The sequence below is a fragment of the Bombina bombina genome, chromosome 5 (genome assembly GCF_027579735.1).
Source record: "Bombina bombina isolate aBomBom1 chromosome 5, aBomBom1.pri, whole genome shotgun sequence".
NCBI classification, from domain to species: domain Eukaryota; kingdom Metazoa; phylum Chordata; class Amphibia; order Anura; family Bombinatoridae; genus Bombina; species Bombina bombina.
In genome coordinates this window covers 283,960,483-283,982,582 of record NC_069503.1, presented here as the reverse complement: position 1 = coordinate 283,982,582, position 22,100 = coordinate 283,960,483, and the positions used below count along the sequence as shown (strand labels likewise).

General features: G+C 38.8%; 1 protein-coding gene across 1 annotated transcript in view; it reads right to left on the bottom strand.

The window, feature by feature from the left end:
* Positions 1 to 2,872: 2,872 nt before the first annotated feature.
* The window catches only part of LOC128660264 (pituitary tumor-transforming gene 1 protein-interacting protein), a 336,493-nt gene continuing 317,265 nt past the window's right edge, over positions 2,873 to 22,100 (bottom strand). The window contains exon 7 of the mRNA XM_053714024.1: positions 2,873 to 3,549. Within this exon, the coding sequence (XP_053569999.1) occupies positions 3,500 to 3,549 (50 nt within the window). The 3' untranslated portion in view covers positions 2,873 to 3,499. The remainder of the gene's footprint in view (positions 3,550 to 22,100) is intronic.

Genomic DNA, 22,100 nt, shown 5'->3' with positions numbered 1-22,100 from the left:
ATGTTCTGCCTTGGGGCTCTTAAGTATTTTTTTTAATAGTGAGTATCGATTCTGTTAATAAAGCTTATGGAATGAATAATAAACTTTGTAACATTGTTTAAGATATTGGTGATTTACTATTTTGCACTTCGGTGTGGAGTTAGGCACTATTTTTTTCGTTGCTTATCTTGCAACTCATTTTTCAGTGAGTATTTTTATTGCCGTTACTCCAATATAAGCTTACTTATAATTTTTACAGAATTACAGCACTTATATTAATACTTTATCTGTGCATTTCCTTATGAACCTCTTTGCTAAATAAAGAAATACCCCATGTCTAGAATCCCAGTACAATGAGCCCAGGTATACATACTAATGCTCTGACTTGTCAAATAACTATACTTACTCAGAATGAAAAGGTGTTTCTCTGCACCAAAGCCTTTCATGATTTCTATTGCAAAAGAGCCAACATAGGGCCAGATTATAAGTGGAGCGCTTTCATGAAAGTGATATTTGCTCTCCACTTTGAAATACAAGTGCACACTAATGTGCGCTGGTATTACAAGTTCACAGCATGCACTTACGAGACCGCGCTTCCATAGGCTCCAATGGGAGCCTTGTTCTGTACTAACAGAGATGACATCAGAACCTAAGCGCATCGAAGGGGGTAAGTAGCGCAGCGATGGCAGCAATTTTTAATATATATGTATAAGATTTTATACTGTACATATATATTTATGTGTTTATATGTGTATATACTTAAACTTATGCAAGTTTATATTTGTCAGGATAGCTATTCAAAACTATTACAAAGGAGCTGATTTAAGTACTATAGAGAGTTCAGCTACTAATTTTAGTCTCATTACTCTCTTACCCCTGGCCTTTGTTTAAGCTCTGTGTTAACATCCAATGCTCTACTAAGGGCTTGTGGTGAGATGGGCCTCTCTGCTATTGATTCCAGCTGGTTTCATTCTAAAACAACAGCCCTCCACCTGAAACTAAGAAGATGGGTGCTTGGGCAGGAAGGCAGCAGTTTGTTACACTAGTATTTTGGGGCTTGCATGTATTTTTGATTATGGTCAGAGTGATATAGCAGAAGCTCCCATAGAAAGCTGTATTCATTCTCACTTGATCATCTTTTCTCTTTATTCAGTTCCTCAGTACATAGACAACTGTATATAAAGCCTGCAGTATAAATGTTCACCACAGAATGCAGCAAAACTCTTAACCTTGTGAATAATGATGGCCTATGATTATCATATAAATAATGACTGTTGACACATGCATCATGGTTGCCAACATTACCCAGAATGTCACCACTTTGTCTCAGGATACACCTCTTTTGAAGGTCATTTAAAACTTGATATACCAGGCTGATGAAGACCAAAACAGCTGCCCACATGTCATTTCCGTGGCCTGCTATGCTTGAATGATGTCCATAGCAGCATCGCACTAGCATGAGGTAGTGTTTAAAAATGGATACTTGAAACAAAAAAGTACAAAAACTGGTAGCTCAGGTATTCTTTGGGGGATCTGCAGATGGGCTTTTTTTGTCACTATATTTTAACTGGAGATTTAAAATGGTAGTAAAGAGCCTTTACAAAAACCACCAGCAAGAAGATTTTTTACTGCGAGTTGTGTATAAGCAAGAAGTTTTCTGAGCTTTGTGAATAGCTTAATGGGGGAGGGGGGGCATTTATTGAAATACTGACCCTATAATTTCTGAGATTTTATACAAAACAAATGCATCATAAGTATTCACACAAAACTCATTATTCCAAAAGGGGACTTCACTTTTACATTTTGATACAGAGTGTACATTTAGAGTGTATATTATAGGCAAAGTGTTCTGGCGTTCCTTTGCCTTGACTATTGATAAAGTTAAGTACATTTTTATGAAACGTAAATTATTCAAAAACAAAAAAACAATGACAAGTTAATAAAGAGATAATTGTTTATTAAGCCAATCTATAATTATGTGAGGCAAACAAAGTTTGGGTAATGAACAAACCTGCAATCAATAACATATTTAGTTATGTATTTTTCAGAGTTATGAAATGTAACAAAGAACAAAAAAGATTTGCTTTTCTACTTCGGACTATGACATTTTAAGAACATGTCTGTTTTACATTTAAAAGCCTTATAAATTAAATATTATTCATTCTAACTAGTAGTATACACACTTAATTCTAATTTAATAAAAAATACAGTTAACAAAATATATAAGCATTCCAAGGAATGTATTGGCAAATAAGGGGAACATTGATTTTGTAACAATCATTGCAAACCTTGTAACGGTAATCTCAGTAAAGGTTAAAACAACCACAATACAAAGCATTTTGATCAAGCATGAGTGAAAAGGAAAATTACTCACTGCATTAAATTTGGATAAACATTAAATACATGTTGCAAATTCAAATACTCATTGTTCATTGGCTGATTAGGACAGCTCCCACCATTAGATTGTGGGGTAGGGACAATCCGTCACAATCCTGACAAAAAAGTAGATTAACTAGTCACAAAAACATTTATTAAAAACAAACTAAATACACCAATACTTTTGACGTAACCTCTTTTAGATGGAGAAAAGTAAAACAATTGTACACTGTTATTTTAAGAATATACATGCAGTGTGTACACTGCTACTTTTGTCACTTACTGTATTTATACTGATACTGTATTTTTAACTGCTAACAGCATCTATTTCATACTTATTTTAAGTAAACTAACCCAGAAATAACAGCAGAAAAAGTGCTAAAGCTCTTCATGCAAACATCAAAATGTGCCTTTCCTAATACAAACTAAATGATGAAATGCCTAAGACTTTATGGGGAAAAGTATAACAAATATAAAATATCCCATAACATATATTAAAGGGACAGTCTACACTGTTTAAAAAGATAATGTCTTTATTACCAATTCCCCAGCTTTGCACAACCTACAGTGTTCGATTAATATACTTTATAACATTTAAACCTCTAAATTTCTGACTGTTTCTAAGCCATTATCGACAGCCTCTTAAATCACATGCTTTTTTATTTGCTTTTCACAACAGGAGACTGCTAGTTCATGTGGACCATATAAGATAACAATGTGTTCACACCTACAGAGTTATTTAAGATATAGCACAACACAGTACTAAATGCAAGTCAATAGATAATAAATAAAAAGTCATGTGATCAGGGGTCTGTCAGAAGATGCTTAGATACAAGGTAATCACAAAGGTAAAACGTACATTAATATAAACAGGTTGGTCATTTAAAACTGGGGAAAGGGTAATAAAGAGATTTTCTATCTTTTAAAACAATAAAAAATATATTGTAGACTATTGCTTTAATGCAGTACACCGAAAGTGGAAGATTTAGATTTAAAACTACACGGCAAAGAAAAAAAAAATGAAATCACAGAAAGTAACTGGAACATCCACACGTTTAGTTAGGTTAATCACAATGACATCTTTCTTGAGGAATCCAAAGCTTCTGGGATACAGGACCAAGCAGCATTCATTACAAGGTTGTTATTAGTCATTCTCATACTTGCTGTACGGATGATCCATATCCTGTAAGAGACCTAAAACAAAGTAAAATAAATACATGAAGCAAAAGCACATCTAATATACCCATATATTTATATTGAGGCTTAAAGGGGCAGTAAACAACGAGTTGTGTTGCTATAGAAAAGCATCAGCCAACTCTTAACATTTTTAAAAACAAATTAGCATTTTTACTGCAATTAGTTTTCAGTAGCTAAACTTCAATCACCATTTGCCTTAATTAGAGGAGCCACTCTGGGCTTTAGTCAGCAGAAAACAAGGGTAGCCATGGTCCTAAAGATAGTATAAAATAAAATGTTATGTAAAAAAAAAAACTCAAGGTGTTTGTTGCCCCTTTAAAAACAGAATTTATGCTTACCTGATAAATTACTTTCTCCAACGGTGTGTCCGGTCCACGGCGTCATCCTTACTTGTGGGATATTCTCTTCCCCAACAGGAAATGGCAAAGAGCCCAGCAAAGCTGGTCACATGATCCCTCCTAGGCTCCGCCTTCCCCAGTCATTCGACCGACGTAAAGGAGGAATATGCATAGGAGAAATCATATGAAACCGTGGTGACTGTAGTTAGAGAAAATAATTCATCAGACCTGATTAAAAAACCAGGGCGGGCCGTGGACCGGACACACCGTTGGAGAAAGTAATTTATCAGGTAAGCATAAATTCTGTTTTCTCCAACATAGGTGTGTCCGGTCCACGGCGTCATCCTTACTTGTGGGAACCAATACCAAAGCTTTAGGACACGGATGATGGGAGGGAGCAAATCAGGTCACCTAGATGGAAGGCACCACGGCTTGCAAAACCCTTCTCCCAAAAACAGCCTCCGAAGAAGCAAAAGTATCAAATTTGTAAAATTTGGTAAAAGTGTGCAGTGAAGACCAAGTCGCTGCCTTACATATCTGATCAACAGAAGCCTCAAAATAGAATTTTAGAGCACGAACTACATCCAAATTGTGCAACAAACGTTCCTTCTTTGAGACTGGATTCGGACACAAAGAAGGCACAACTATCTCCTGGTTAATATTTTTGTTAGAAACAACTTTCGGAAGAAAACCAGGTTTAGTACGCAAAACCACCTTATCTGCATGGAGCACCAGATAAGGAGGAGAACACTGCAGAGCAGATAACTCTGAAACTCTTCTAGCAGAATAAATTGCAACCAAAAACAAAACTTTCCAAGATAATAACTTAATATCTACGGAATGTAAGGGTTCAAACGGAACCCCTTGAAGAACTGAAAGAACTAAATTGAGACTCCAAGGAGGAGTCAAAGGTTTGTAAAAAGGCTTGATTCTAACCAGAGCCTGAACAAAAGCTTGAACATCTGGCACAGCCGCCAGCTTTTTGTGAAGTAAAACAGATAAAGCAGAAATCTGTCCCTTCAAAGAACTTGCAGATAATCCTTTCTCCAAACCCTCTTGTAGAAAGGATAGAATCTTAGGAATTCTTATCTTGTTCCATGGGAATCCTTTAGATTCACACCAACAGATATATTTTTTCCATATTTTATGGTAAATTTTTCTAGTTACAGGCTTTCTAGCCTGAATAAGAGTATCAATGACAGAATCTGAGAACCCACGCTTTGATAAAATCAAGCGTTCAATCTCCAAGCAGTCAGTTGGAGTGAGGCCAGATTCGGATGTTCGAACGGACCTTGAACAAGAAGGTCCCGTCTCAAAGGTAGCTTCCATGGTGGAGCCGATGACATATTCACCAGGTCTGCATACCAAGTTCTGCGTGGCCACGCAGGAGCTATCAAGATCACCGAAGCCCTCTCCTGATTGATCCTGGCTACCAGCCTGGGAATGAGAGGAAACGGTGGGAATACATAAGCTAGGTTGAAGGTCCAGGGCGCTACTAGTGCATCTACTAGAGTCGCCTTGGGATCCCTGGATCTGGACCCGTAGCAAGGAACCTTGAAGTTCTGACGAGACGCCATCAGATCCATGTCTGGAATGCCCCATAATTGAGTTATTTGGGCAAAGATTTCCGGATGGAGTTCCCACTCCCCCGGATGAAATGTCTGACGACTCAGAAAATCCGCTTCCCAATTTTCCACTCCTGGGATGTGGATTGCAGACAAGTGGCAGGAGTGAATCTCCGCCCATTGAATTACTTTGGTCACTTCTTCCATCGCCAGGGAACTCCTTGTTCCCCCCTGATGGTTGATATATGCAACAGTCGTCATGTTGTCTGATTGAAACCTTATGAATTTGGCCTTTGCTAGTTGAGGCCAAGCCTTGAGAGCATTGAATATCGCTCTCAGTTCCAGAATGTTTATCGGGAGAAGAGATTCTTCCCGAGACCATAGACCCTGAGCTTTCAGGGGTTCCCAGACCGCGCCCCAGCCCACCAGACTGGCGTCGGTCGTGACAATGACCCACTCTGGTCTGCGGAAGCTCATCCCTTGTGACAGGTTGTCCAGGGTCAGCCACCAGCGGAGTGAATCTCTGGTCCTCTGATCTACTTGGATCGTCGGAGACAAGTCTGTATAATCCCCATTCCACTGTCTGAGCATGCACAGTTGTAATGGTCTTAGATGAATTTGCGCAAAAGGAACTATGTCCATTGCCGCAACCATCAAACCTATTACTTCCATGCACTGCGCTATGGAAGGAAGAAGAACAGAATGAAGTACTTGACAAGAGCTTAGAAGTTTTGATTTTCTGGCCTCTGTCAGAAAAATCTTCATTTCTAAGGAGTCTATTATTGTTCCCAAGAAGGGAACTCTTGTTGACGGGAATAGAGAACTTTTTTCTACGTTCACTTTCCACCCGTGAGATCTGAGAAAGGCTAGGACAATGTCCGTATGAGCCTTTGCTTGTGGCAGAGACGACGCTTGAATCAGTATGTCGTCCAAGTAAGGTACTACTGCAATGCCCCTTGGCCTTAGCACCGCTAGAAGGGACCCTAGTACCTTTGTGAAAATTCTTGGAGCAGTGGCTAATCCGAATGGAAGTGCCACAAACTGGTAATGCTTGTCCAGAAAGGCGAACCTTAGGAACCGATGATGTTCCTTGTGGATAGGAATATGTAGATACGCATCCTTTAAATCCACCGTGGTCATGAATTGACCTTCCTGGATGGTAGGAAGAATTGTCCGAATGGTTTCCATTTTGAACGATGGAACCCTGAGAAATTTGTTTAGGATCTTGAGATCCAAAATTGGCCTGAATGTTCCCTCTTTTTTGGGAACTATGAACAGGTTGGAGTAAAACCCCATCCCTTGTTCTCCTAATGGAACAGGATGAATCACTCCCATTTGTAACAGGTCTTCTACACAATGTAAGAATGCCTGTCTTTTTATTTGGTCTGAAGACAATTGAGACCTGTGGAACCTTCCCCTTGGGGGTAGTTCCTTGAATTCCAGGAGATAACCTTGAGAAACTATTTCTAGCGCCCAAGGATCCTGAACATCTCTTGCCCAAGCCTGAGCGAAGAGAGAGAGTCTGCCCCCAACCAGATCCGGTCCCGGATCGGGGGCCAACATCTCATGCTGTCTTAGTAGCGGTAGCAGGCTTCTTGGCCTGCTTACCTTTGTTCCAGCCTTGCATCGGTCTCCAGGCTGGCTTGGTTTGAGAAGAATTACCCTCTTGCTTAGAGGATGTAGAATTTGAGGCTGGTCCGTTTCTGCGAAAGGGACGAAAATTTGTTTTATTTTTAGCCTTAAAAGACCTATCCTGAGGAAGGGCGTGGCCCTTTCCCCCAGTGATGTCTGAAATAATCTCTTTCAAGTCAGGGCCAAACAGCGTTTTGCCCTTGAAAGGGATGTTAAGCAATTTGTTCTTGGAGGACACATCCACTGACCAAGACTTTAGCCAAAGCGCTCTGCGCGCCACAATAGCAAAACCTGAATTTTTCGCCGCTAATCTAGCTAATTGCAAAGTGGCGTCTAAGGTAAAAGAGTTAGCCAATTTAAGTGCTTGAACTCTGTCCATAACCTCCTCATAAGAAGATTGTTTATTGAGCGACTTTTCTAGTTCTTCGAACCAGAAACACGCTGCTGTAGTGACAGGAACAATGCATGAAATTGGTTGTAGAAGGTAACCTTGCTGAACAAACATATTTTTAAGCAAACCCTCTAATTTTTTATCCATAGGATCTTTGAAAGCACAACTATCTTCTATAGGGATAGTGGTGCGTTTGTTCAGAGTAGAAACCGCCCCCTCGACCTTGGGGACTGTCTGCCATAAGTCCTTCCTGGGGTCGACCATAGGAAATAATTTCTTAAATATAGGGGGAGGGACAAAAGGTATGCCGGGCCTTTCCCATTCTTTATTTACAATGTCCGCCACCCGCTTGGGTATAGGAAAAGCTTCGGGGGGCACCGGGACCTCTAGGAACTTGTCCATCTTACATAATTTCTCTGGAATGACCAAATTGTCACAATCATCCAGAGTAGATAACACCTCCTTAAGCAGAGCGCGGAGATGTTCCAATTTAAATTTGAATGTAATAACGTCAGGTTCAGCTTGTTGAGAAATTTTTCCTGAATCTGAAATTTCTCCCTCAGACAAAACCTCCCTGGCCCCTTCAGACTGGAGTAAGGGCATGTCAGAACCATTATCATCAGCGTCCTCATGCTCTTCAGTATCTAAAACAGAGCAGTCGCGCTTTCGCTGATAAGTGGGCATTTTGGCTAAAATGTTTTTAATAGAATTATCCATTACAGCCGTTAATTGTTGCATAGTAAGGAGGATTGGTGCACTAGATGAACTAGGGACCTCCTGAGTGGGCAAGACTGGTGTAGACATAGAAGGAGATGATGCAGTACCATGCTTACTCCCCTCACTTAAGGAATCATTTTGGGCAACATTATTATCAGTGGCATCATTGTCCCTACTTTGTTTGTCACAATCATCACATATATTTAAATGGAGAGGAACCTTGGCTTCCGAACATACAGAACATCGTCTATCTGATGGTTCAGACATGTTAATAGGCATAAACTTGATAACAAAGCACAAAAAACGTTTTAAAATAAAACCGTTACTGTCACTTTAAATTTTAAACAGAACACACTTTATTACTGAATATGTGAAAAAGTATGAAGGAATTGTTCAAAATTCACCAAAATTTCACCACAGTGTCTTAAAGCCTTAAAAGTATTGCACACCAAATTTGAAAGCTTTAACTCTTAAAATAACGGAACCGGAGCCGTTTTTACATTTAACCCCTATACAGTCCCTGGTATCTGCTTTGCTGAGACCCAACCAAGCCCAGAGGGGAATACGATACCAAATGACGCCTTCAATAAGCTTTTTCAGTGGATCTGAGCTCCTCACACATGCATCTGCATGCCTTGCTTCTCAAAAACAACTGCGCATTAGTGGCGCGAAAATGAGGCTCTGCCTATGACTAGAAAAGGCCCCCAGTGAAAAAGGTGTCCAATACAGTGCCTGCCGTTTTTTTAACACAATTCCCAAGATTAAAATAACTCTTCAAAGTTATAAACCATTAAATATGCTTATAAAGTAATCGTTTTAGCCCAGAAAAATGTCTACCAGTCTTTAAAGCCCTTGTGAAGCCCTTTATTCTTATATTTAAAACTAAGAAAATGGCTTACCGGATCCCATAGGGAAAATGACAGCTTCCAGCATTACCAAGTCTTGTTAGAAATGTGTCATATCTCAAGCAGCAAAGTCTGCCCACTGTTTCCCCCAACTGAAGTTACTTCATCTCAACAGTCCTGTGTGGAAACAGCCATCGATTTTAGTAACGGTTGCTAAAATCATCTTCCTCATACAAACAGAAATCTTCATCTCTTTTCTGTTTCAGAGTAAATAGTACATACCAGCACTATTTTAAAATAACAAACTCTTGATTGAAGAATAAAACTACATTTAAACACCAAAAAACTCTAAGCCATCTCCGTGGAGATGTTGCCTGTGCGACGGCAAAGAGAATGACTGGGGAAGGCGGAGCCTAGGAGGGATCATGTGACCAGCTTTGCTGGGCTCTTTGCCATTTCCTGTTGGGGAAAAGAATATCCCACAAGTAAGGATGACGCCGTGGACCGGACACACCTATGTTGGAGAAAGGAACATTTTAATGCATAATGTTCATACTCTTATTCTTTAGAGAATGTATTTTTTGCATTATGGACCTAGATACATCATTAACAAAGGAAAAAGAGATAATAAGCTTTCTTATTACCATAATATGGATATTTTACTCCAAATACAAAATTTGCAAACTACATAAAAATTCTTCCAATATGATTGGATGGAAGGTGATTGATAGATGATTCAACCAATTATCTGACTATCTGAGGTTATTGACATTAAGTGTAACTTATAGCAATCCTGGAGACCATTCCCCCCCCCAAAAGTGCCATACAATCCATTTATATATATTGTAAATATATAACTATAAATAAAACAAACAGAATATAGCACAGGTGAAGGATTATTATTACAAAGTTAATACCGCTGAAAATCAACCAATGGGAACACTCTGTTAATGATCGATAGGTCAATCAACCAATCCGTGGTCGGGAGATCATATAAATTAACCAAGAGCACCAGCAGATTGCCAAGAGGGTGAAACGTGTCAGTGGCATTGATGCTAGTTTTCTTATGATTTTAAATTTGCATAATGTAACTTTATTTAGTAGCTAACAACAATGATTTAAATGGGGTAATCTAAGCCGGAACTATAATTTATAGAAGTATACTGTAATCTCTGAATAAACTTACTAATATTAATAGAAGTGTTTTGAAACAGAGGACATATTTAAAAGCAATCACTTTGTGCTGGAAATTATGTGAACACATCTACTTAATACAGATACCGCACAGAAGTAAATTATGATCTTAGAACACTTTCTGTTACTATATATATATAGTATATAAGTATTGTACACTGAGGAGTACATTTTATTAAAATCATTCAATGTACAAAAAAAATCACTCTTTATTTAGCCTATTATTTTGTAACACCACAAATAAGTCCACTATTGTGTTTTTTTATAACCGTTATTAAAATAATAGTATAAAAAATGTAAAGTTTTATATAATATCATGGTTGATCTGATATACAAAGAAAATAATATCGTGAGTGCAATCACGTGTATTCTTTTTCAGTCTGTAGTGAAATTGGTCTTAGTGAGTTATGGCCAACACAATATATACTCTGAGCAGCTGATGAGTTTGAATGCAGGCGCATGAGGCTAACGTTTATATGCCTCGTGAACAGTAAAAACTATCACTTTTACTAGTATGTTTGCAAAAACAGGGTCTATTTAAAACTTAAATATATTGAGGTACATTTCAATGTTGACTTTATATTCATTTACTGTATTTTGTGGATAATTTGTTCTGGAGCATAAAAAAACAAAATAATTGTGTAAAATAGTTGTATCATAAATTTAATTAAATTAAGTAATTAAATCTGTACCAGATCCATTGGGGACTTGGATGTAACGTGGATAGAGCACAAAGCCCCAACAAAAAAATCCCATAGGGATAAAGGAAAGCTAGAGATATATTTACAGCCACCAATCAGCAACTACCTCCCAGCAGTGCATTGCTGCTCCTGAGCCTAACTTGGTATGCTTTTCAACAAAGGATACCAAGTGAACGATGCAAATCAGAAAAAAGAAGAAAATTAAAAAGTTGTTTAAAATGTTATGCGCTATCAAAATCATGAAATAAAAATGTGGGTTTCATATCCCTTTAATGTGTATTGTAACAGCCATTGTTGCAGTTAATATCTGCATTACAAGATCACATTAATATGTATACAGACCAGTAAGAGTTAATATTTCACCCAGTGATTTGTATATAAGAAAGCATTGTCTGGTGTCAGTAGGAAATGCCTGATGAAGCCCAGTTAATGAAGGGTTGTTGCTGAAACTGGTGTAGCGGTGTTTAGCCACGCCAACAGGAGTTCCGTGAGCAGCCCTGTTCTAACATCCCCTGAGACTGGACTGCCTGGTGAGTGCCCCCGCTCTAGGAGGGTCTGTCCGTTGTCAATAAGAGGTTACGACAAATGGGGGAAGTGAGACTTGATTTGCCGAGTGGGGCACGGGGAGCGGTGGTTGTGAGTAAGAACGCTAAATTGGTGAGATGTACTTGATGTATTACACTATGGGAGGACTGTGATATGTAAGGGAAATTCCTTAAAGGGCTCATTTGGAAGTCTGTGAATATGTTGTGGATATGATTGTAACGGGGATATTTACTTTAAAGGTTTATGAAACCCAAAATATTTATTTCATGAAGCAGATAGAACAACTTCTAATTTAAATGCATACAACTTTCTAATTTACTTCTGTTATCAATTTTCTTTGTACTCTTGGTATCTTTTGTTGAAAAGCAGGGACATAAACTTAGGAACCGGCCCATTTCTGGAGCACTATAAGGCAGCAGTTTTGCAAGAATGTTATCCATTTGCAAGAGCACTAGAGGGCAGCACCGTTTCCTGCCATGTAGTACTCGAGGTGCCTACCTAGGTATCTCTTAAACACAGAATATCATGGGAACGAAGCAAATTTGATAATAGAAGTAAATTGGAAACTTTTTTTTAAAGTGGTCTGCTCTGTCTGAATCACAAAATATTTTTTGCTGGCTTTCATATCCCTTTATTAATATAGCATACACTACACTAAAAATCACTTTTGTTTTTGAAAAATCGAATGCTCTATCTGAATCATGAAAGTTTAATTTTGACTTGTCTGTTCCTTTACTGCTTCAAGGGGGAATCCTAGAACTGTCAATACTTATTCTGACGCCATATATTACACATAGTGATCCCTCCAGTAGTTACGTTTCATGAGAATATAACAAGCGACAATAATCTACATCGCATTTTATTTGTGATTGTAGACGAAGAAAATGACAAGAAGAAAACAAGATTAAGGGTTATATCCACTTCTTAAAAAACAAACCAAATAAAAACACAACAACAGGGGGGCGGAGTCAGCCAGCAACGGGAGCGGTTGTGTCTCTGCTCTGCTGCTCCGTAAATAAATTTCAACAAAGGAGAAAAAAGCAACATACCCATCATTTAAGTACACCTTTATGCTAATTAAGCTTATGATTATATGTCGGTGTTAGTTTTGATGGCTTTTGACTTAGCTTAATGCCTGATCGATGATTCAGAAGGATCCAGACTCTGAGCTTTTCAGGCCTTAGGACGGGACTAAAAGATACTAGATCAGCAAACAAAACAAAAATTGTGAGTAACAGTAACAACTTGCTGGCTCGCTTGACATCTTAAAACATGAAGGAGGTAAATATTGCCATTCTCAAACTTTTATCAGACCTTGATCAAAAGATGTCTGCTGGATTCAAAGACCTCACGTCTATTGTGAAAGGCGTGCATGTGGAAGAGGCCATATCTATATCGCAGCAGTATTCTAAGGTCATGGAGCGGCGGGAGAGAGCACAGCAGGATGTGGACACATTTATGGAGGAGAGTGAGACAACTCACACTAGGAGGAGCGCACCAACAAATCGTGCAGCCTTCACCCCAGCTCTAGATATGGAACATGTAGCTCACACTAGAGAGGAGATCGAGAGCATCGATATGCGAGCAGCCAGACATACCAGGAGCGTGGAGGTAAATGACAGCTATCCGACTGCCTTCTTGAGGGTGTCAAAGTTAGACCAGCTATCGAGCGCTTCTATAGACTTTGATAATCATGACCATAGCGCTTTCCACCACAGCCCTTTCGGTGCCACCATTGAGGATATAAGTGCGGCTTGGGTCTTAGAAAAAGAGCGCCGCCCCAACAGAGTCCCGAATAACATACAGCTAATGGAAAATGCCCACAGATTGCTAAGTCAGGAGTTCCATGTCAGATACGCTGTTCCAGTTTTTAGATCGGATCATGGAGCAGGCTTCACGCTGTCTCAACACAGACTTGGTGTGGGTTGATGCTTAATAGCACCTGAAAGATAATGGATGATTTAACTGATTAAGTCACACCATCACCGCATCCATTCTAAACTCCATTTTTACCACCCTTGATCTGTGATTATAGTGCTTCTGGAACTGGGTTTGAATAGAGTTAATCTTACTGTGTACACATACTAGCATAAATATGGGGATTGTACTTATATGATTCTTCTGAATGTCAAGTGTTGATGATAGCTAATAGATCAGACGCAGGAAAATATGTATATACTGCCTAATAATTTAGTTTTAATGCAAGAACATGTGACACGTGCTTGACAGGTATGATCTGCAGCAACTTTAAAACCGAGGTTAATCATCAGTTGAATTACATGTTACATATTGCTTTATGTGTTGGGGGGTTCCTTACCATTTGTTGGATTGTTTATATTATTACTCATCTATGGCTCCAATGCTCTATGATAACCAATGTACCTACAGATTGTATTTTATGTTATCATGTTCTAAATAATGCAGATCCGTGAGATATGTACTGTGCCTCACTTAGTGGAGATATACGGTAGTCTTCTAGTTGTTTACATGTTAGAAGTCGCTTAAGTGTGGTTTAGTTGAAGCTGAATATCGTGCTAGTGATAGTTTAATGCACTTATTCAATCCTTTTAAGCTTTACACTTTACTGTTCCACAGTTTAGTAGGAATCATAGTAATGTTAATGGTACAGGGACGTTTAGGCATTGACTAAACATAGGGAAATATGGCATTGCTTTATCACTGTTAGGCTTATTAGCTCTTTAGGTTGAATATGTTAGAGATGTGTGTTTTGTTTTTTTTTTGTTTTTTTTCTCTTTTTGTTGTTTTTTTGTCTCTATTACTCCTGACTAGTTATACAAGTCCTTGTTTCTATAATAAATGACTCAATTGCCTAGAAAGGACACTTCCTCCCCCATAGGGATTTTTCCCCTGGCTCCCAGGGACTTATGTTTCTGTGTCTATCTCAGTCTGACCCCTACAATTGTGATGTAGTACTACTAGTATATGGTGTATCTCTAATCAGAGTTTTGGACACCTCAGATGGTGTTTAGACAAGGTGCTCATTGCTTATTAGTCTCCTGTTTAAAGTCTTTCCTATAGGGATTGAATGCTTCTGTGGTTATCACTGTTATTTCATTTGTATTATATACTTTTTCTGCCTCTATTAGTTGGTTTCTGGGCATGATTATATTTATATTTACACTATGTTTACCTATATATTATTGACCCCAGGTGTTCACATCCCCGCAAACCTGCTGCAGTCTCCCAAGTTTATCCTAAATTTAAATCTCTCCTACCAGGCACTATTAGAGACAACACGCCATCCCATAAGCATAGTATCGTTTGGAGCACACCCACTTGGTTTACCACATCCATGGCTATGGGCAGAAGCATACTTAATTATCAGCTAAGGGATAGCTTCATCCTGCCACAGTGTTAACTCCCTATATTTTTCTTTTACCCTAAATCAGGTTATTAGACTGATTTGCTCTCCTCAAATGTGTTGGCTAATATTTTGTTACATTATTCTATTGGGTTGTAGGCAGAAACCCACGTATACCCTAGAGCCCTATTCACTCATAAATAACCTTCTGTACCGACCCAACTATGAGAATCTGAATTTCTGCACATAGTGGCGCAGAGGTCTGCAATGCCTAGTTAGCCTTAAGTGTCCTGTTCCAGTTTTCATCTCCTCCAGTTGAGGAACACTCATGTAGCCAGCTTGTTTGAGCCTAGTGACTGATTTTTTTTTCTAGTTAGATAGTTCGCATGGCGCATATACACTGCATCCCACTAGTATATCCGTGGTTTATTTTACCTCATCAACATATTTCGCTCTTCATAATATCCATAGCAATATCATTGAGTATATATGTAATCCAAACTCTCCCTAGTATATCCCGGTTTTCTATAATGTGTTTAATGGTTATTGTTGTTTATATGGCTGCACGTGACCTCTCTTTTGCCTAAATGTTGTGTTATATTTATATTATTTGTTACAGGCTATCATTTTCTGTGACTATACGACCGTCATTCCTAATTTATCTATGCTCTTACTCACATTACAGCGCATAATAGTTGTCTTGATTGAGCCCCTCTCCTCCCTTTCCCGCCGGTACTTATGCCTGCGGGTCATATCCCTTCTCCTTTTCCAGCATCGCCTATAGGTGGCACTCCCCTAGGAGAGGGGCTCACCCTGAAGTTCCCCAGGCCCCCCAGTCTCCAACTACTCTAACGTCCCCCCTCCACGTGATAATATATTATATGTTTCTAGGCCCCCTCTTTAGGAATACAAGGGTTTAGATGAGTGTGATTTATTTATATTAAGTGATAATACTCTAGTCCCACCTAAATTTGTCCCTGGTGTTGACATACTAACTGGCTCCCCCCCCCACCCCCCCCCCCCACCCTCCCCCCTATTACATTTTGAGCGGCTCTTGTCCGCTGCATCCCTCTTCCCCATATAACTATAGAGTCACCTCCTCCCTAGTCTTACCCTTATCTGATTGGCTACCTTACTTTTCTTTGTATACAGCTAGGAGAGGATCATTTTTGCTTATATTACATCTGTTATACTCTAAAACAAAACTGAAGTCTCTTTATGTGATAGCCCATATTTTATGTAAATGTTTGAGATACTAGAATATATTGTCTCCTAATTATGCTCTGTACACATTGTCTCGTGAATGTTTTGAGACATACCCTATACTCTGTATTGGTTTTTGACTTCAATAAAAAAAAACAAAAAAACAAAAAAAAAAAAAAAAACACAACAACAAAAAAACTGTATTCAAATTTAATTAAATGATTTAACGGCAAAAATCCCCCTGTGGGTTAAAGGGACAGTATCCTTTTGATAGAGCACTGGTTCAAACCTGTCCTTAGGCCTCCCTAACAGGTCACATTTTCAGGATAGGTGAGACAATCAGCTGATTTGTAACATGGTTATTTTCTCCGCTCTCATCCAAGATAATCCTGAAAACCTGGTCTGTTGGGGAGGTCTGAGGACAGGTTTGAAAACCAGTGCGATAGAGCATGCAATTTTAAACAACTTTCCAGTTACTTCTATTATTTAATTTGCTTCATTGTCTTGGTATACCTTGTTGAAAAAGCACTACTGGGAGAAAGCTGCTCATTGGTGGCTGCACATTTATGCCTCTTAATGGCTCACCTGATGAGTTCAGCTAACCCAGTAGTTCATTGCTGCTCCTTCAATAAAAGATACCATCAAATGAAGCAAATGTGATACATAGAAGTAATTTGGAAAGTTGCTTAAAATTTGTATGCTCTACCTTAATCATTAAAAGAAAACGTTTGAGTTTTGTGTCCCTTTAATGGTGATAAACACACATATATATTATTAATGGCCTTTTTTAATGGATTACAATATATGTCGTAGTCTTGATGACATTGCCAGTGCAAGCAACATCTCTCAACTATGCAATAATTTCATTCCACTAGAAATGTATGGATGCTGTTTTTGCAGTTAGAAAAACATAATTTATGTAAGAACTTACCTGATAAATTCATTTCTTTCATATTAGCAAGAGTCCATGAGCTAGTGACGTATGGGATATACATTCCTACCAGGAGGGGCAAAGTTTCCCAAACCTCAAAATGCCTATAAATACACCCCTCACCACACCCACAAATCAGTTTAACGAATAGCCAAGAAGTGGGGTGATAAGAAAAAAGTGCAAAAGCATAAAAAATAAGGAATTGGAATAATTGTGCTTTATACAAAAAAATCATAACCACCACAAAAAAGGGTGGGCCTCATGGACTCTTGCTAATATGAAAGAAATGAATTTATCAGGTAAGTTCTTACATAAATTATGTTTTCTTTCATGTAATTAGCAAGAGTCCATGAGCTAGTGACGTATGGGATAATGACTACCCAAGATGTGGATCTTTCCACGCAAGAGTCACTAGAGAGGGAGGGATAAAATAAAGACAGCCAATTCCGCTGAAAAATAATCCACACCCAAAATAAAGATTAAATGCAAAAAACTGAAATTATAAGCAGAAGATTCAAACTGAAACAGCTGCCTGAAGTACTTTTCTACCAAAAACAGCTTCAGAAGAAGAAAACACATCAAAATGGTAGAATTTAGTAAAAGTATGCAAAGAAGACCAAGTTGCTGCTTTGCAAATCTGATCAACCGAAGCATCATTCCTAAACGCCCAGGAAGTAGAAACTGACCTAGTAGAATGAGCTGTAATCCTTTGAGGCGGAGTTTTACCCGACTCGACATAAGCATGATGAATTAAAGATTTCAACCAAGATGCCAAAGAAATGGCAGTGGCCTTCTGACCTTTTCTAGAACCAGAAAAGATAACAAATAGACTAGAAGTCTTTCGGAAATTCTTAGTAGCTTCAACATAATATTTCAAAGCTCTAACTACATCCAAAGAATGCAATGATCTCTCCTTAGAATTCTTAGGATTAGGACACAATGAAGGAACCACAATTTCTCTACTAATGTTGTTAGAATTCACAACCTTAGGTAAAAATTTAAAAGAAGTTCGCAACACCGCCTTATCCTGATGAAAAATCAGAAAAGGAGACTCACAAGAAAGAGCAGATAATTCAGAAACTCGTCTGGTAGAAGAGATGGCCAAAAGGAACAAAACTTTCCAAGAAAGTAATTTGAGGTCCAATGAATGCATAGGTTCAAACGGAGGAGCTTGAAAGCCCCCAGAACCAAATTCAAACTCCAAGGAGGAGAAATAGACTTAATGACAGGTTTTATACGAACCAAAGCTTGTACAAAACAATGAATATCAGGAAGATTAGCAATCTTTCTGTGAAAAAGAACAGAAAGAGCAGAGATTTGTCCTTTCAAGGAACTTGCAGACAAACCTTTATCCAAACCATCCTGAAGAAACTGTAAAATTCTCGGAATTCTAAAAGAATGCCAGGAAAAATGATGAGAAAGACACCAAGAAATATAAGTCTTCCAGACTCTATAATATATCTCCCTAGATACAGATTTACGAGCCTGTAACATAGTATTAATCACAGAGTCAGAGAAACCTCTTTGACTAAGAATCAAGCGTTCAATCTCCATACCTTTAAATTTAAGGATTTGAGATCCTGATGGAAAAAAGGACCTTGCGACAAAAGGTCTGGTTTTAATGGAAGAGTCCACGGTTGGCAAGAGGCCATCCGGACAAGATCCGCATACCAAAACCTGTGAGGCCATGCTGGAGCTACCAGCAGAACAAACGAGCATTCCTTCAGAATCTTGGAGATTACTCTTGGAAGAAGAACTAGAGGCGGAAAGATATAGGCAGGATGATACTTCCAAGGAAGTGAGAATGCATCCACTGCTTCCGCTTGAGGATCCCTGGATCTGGACAGATACCTGGGAAGTTTCTTGCTTAGATGAGAGGCCATCAGATCTATTTCTGGAAGTCCCCACATTTGAACAATCTGAAGAAAAACCTCTGGGTGAAGAGACCATTCGCCCAGATGTAACGTCTGGCAGCTGAGATAATCCGCTTCCCAATTGTCTATACCTGGGATATGAACCACAGAAACTAGACAGGAGCTGGATTCCGCCCATACCAGAATTCGAGATACTTCCTTCATAGCCAGAGGACTGTGAGTCCCTCCTTGATGATTGATGTATGCCACAGCTGTGACATTGTCTGTCTGAAAACAAATGAACGATTCGCTCTTTAGAAGAGGCCATGACTGAAGAGCTCTGAAAATTGCACGGAGTTCCAAAATATTGATCGGTAATCTCACCTCCTGAGATTCCCAAACCCCTTGTGGTGTCAGAGACCCCCAAACAGCTCCCCAACCTGTCAGACTTGCATCTGTTGAAATTACAGTCCAGGTCGGAAGAACAAAAGAAGCCCCCTGAACTAAACGATGGTGATCTGTCCACCACATCAGAGAGTGTCGTACAATCGGTGTTAAATATATTAATTGAGATATCTTTGTGTAATCCCTGCACCACTGGTTCAGCATACAGAGCTGAAGAGGTCGCATGTGAAAACGAGCAAAGGGGATCGCGTCCGATGCTGCAGTCATAAGACCTAGAATTTCCATGCATAAAGCTACCGAAGGGAATGATCGTGACTGAAGGTTTCGACAAGCTGATATCAATTTTAGACGTCTCTTGTCCGTTAGTGACAGAGTCATGGACACTGAATCTATCTGGAAACCTAAAAAGGTTACCCTTGTCTGAGGAATCAATGAACTTTTTGGTAAATTGATCCTCCAACCATGATCTTGAAGAAACAACACAAGTCGATTTGTATGAGATTCTGCTAAATGTGAAGACTGAGCAAATACCAAGATATCGTCCAAATAAGGAAATACCACAATACCCTGTTCTCTGATTACAGACATAAGGGCACCGAGAACCTTTGTAAAAATTCTTGGAGCTGTAGCTAGGCCAAACGGTAGAGCCACAAACTGGTAATGCTTGTCTAGGAAAGAGAATCTCAGAAACTGAAAGTGATCTGGATGAATCCGAATATGCAGATATGCATCCTGTAAATCTATTGTGGACATATAATGCTCTTGCTGAACAAAAGGCAGGATAGTCCTTATAGTTACCATTTTGAATGTTGGTATCCTTACATAACGATTCAATATTTTTAGATCCAGAGCTGGTCTGAAGGAATTCTCCTTCTTTGGTACAATGAAGAGATTTGAATAAAACCCCAGCCCCTGTTCCAGAACTGGAACTGGCATAATTACTCCAGCCAACTCTAGATCTGAAACACATTTCAGAAATGCTTGAGCCTTCGCTAGGTTTACTGGGACACGGGAAAGAAAAAATCTCTTTGCAGGAGGCCTTATCTTGAAGCCAATTCTGTACCCTTCTGAAACAATGTTCTGAATCCAGAGATTGTGAACGGAATTGAACCAAATTTCTTTGAAAAAACGTAATCTGCCCCCTACCAGCTGAGCTGGAATGAGGGCCGCACCTTCATGTGGACTTGGGAGCTGGCTTTGGTTTTCTAAAAGGCTTGGATTTATTCCAGACTGGAGATGGTTTCCGAACTGATACCGCTCCTGAGGATGAAGTATCAGGCTTTTGTTCCTTGTTGTGACGAAAGGAACGAAAACGATTATTAGACCTAAATTTACCTTTCGATTTTATATCCTGTGGTAAAAAAGTTCCTTTCCCTCCAGTAACAGTTGAGATAATAGAATCCAACTGAGAACCAAATAATTTATTACCCTGGAAAGAAAGGGACAGCAGAGTAGACTTAGAAGACATATCAGCATTCCAAGTTTTAAGCCATAAAGCTCTTCTAGCTAAGATAGCTAGAGACATATACCTGACATCAACTCTAATGATATCAAAGATGGCATCACAAATAAAATTATTAGCATGTTGTAGAAGAATAATAATGCTATGAGAATTATGATCTGTTACTTGTTGCGCTAAAGCTTCTAACCAAAAAGTTGAAGCTGCAGCAACATCCGCTAAAGATATAGCAGGTCTAAGAAGATTACCTGAACACAAGTAAGCTTTTCTTAGAAAGGATTCAATTTTCCTATCTAAAGGATCCTTAAAGGAAGTACCATCTGCCGTAGGAATAGTAGTACGCTTAGCAAGAGTAGAGACAGCCCCATCAACCTTAGGGATTTTGTCCCAAAATTCTAATCTGTCAGATGGCACAGGATATAATTGCTTAAAACGTTTAGAAGGAATAAAAGAATTACCCAAATTATTCCATTCCCTGGAAATTACTTCAGAAATAGCACCAGGGACAGGAAATACTTCTGGAATAACTACAGGAGATTTAAAAACCTTATCTAAACGTTTAGATTTAGTATCAAGAGGACTAGAATCCTCAATTTCTAATGCAATTAGGACTTCTTTAAGTAAAGAACGAATAAATTCCATTTTAAATAAATATGATGATTTATCAGCATCAATCTCTGAGACAGAATCCTCTGAATCAGAAGAACCAATATCAGTATCAGAATGATGATGTTCATTTTAAAATTCATCTGAAAAATGAGAAGTTTTAAAAGACTTTTTACGTTTACTAGAAGGAGGAATAACAGACATAGCCTTCTTAATGGATTTAGAAACAAAATCTCTTATGTTATCAGGAACACTCTGAATATTAGATGTTGACGGAACAGCAACCGGTAATGTAACAGTACTAAAGGAAATATTATCTGCATTAACAAGTTTGTCATGACAAACAGTACAAACAACAGCTGGAGGAACAGATACCAAAAGTTTACAGCAGATACACTTAGCTTTGGTAGCTCCAGCACCCGGCAGCGATTTTCCAGAAGTATCTTCTGACTCCGCTTCAACGTGGGACATCTTGCAATATGTAATAGAAAAAACAACATATAAAGCAAAATTGATCAAATTCCTTAAATGACAGTTTCAGGAATGGGAAAAAAATGCCAGTGAATAAGCTTCTAGCAACCAGAAGCAAAAAATAATGAGATTTAAATAATGTGGAGACAATAGTGACACCCATATTTTTTAGCGCCAAAAAAGATGCCCACATTATTTGGCGCCTAAATGCTTTTGGTGCCAAAAATGACGCCACATCCGGAACGCCGACACTTTTGGCGCAAAAGAACGTCAAAAATGACGCAACTTCCGGCGACACGTATGACGCCGGAAACAGAAAATAATTTTTGCGCCAAAAAAGTCCGCGCCAAGAATGACGCAATAAAATGA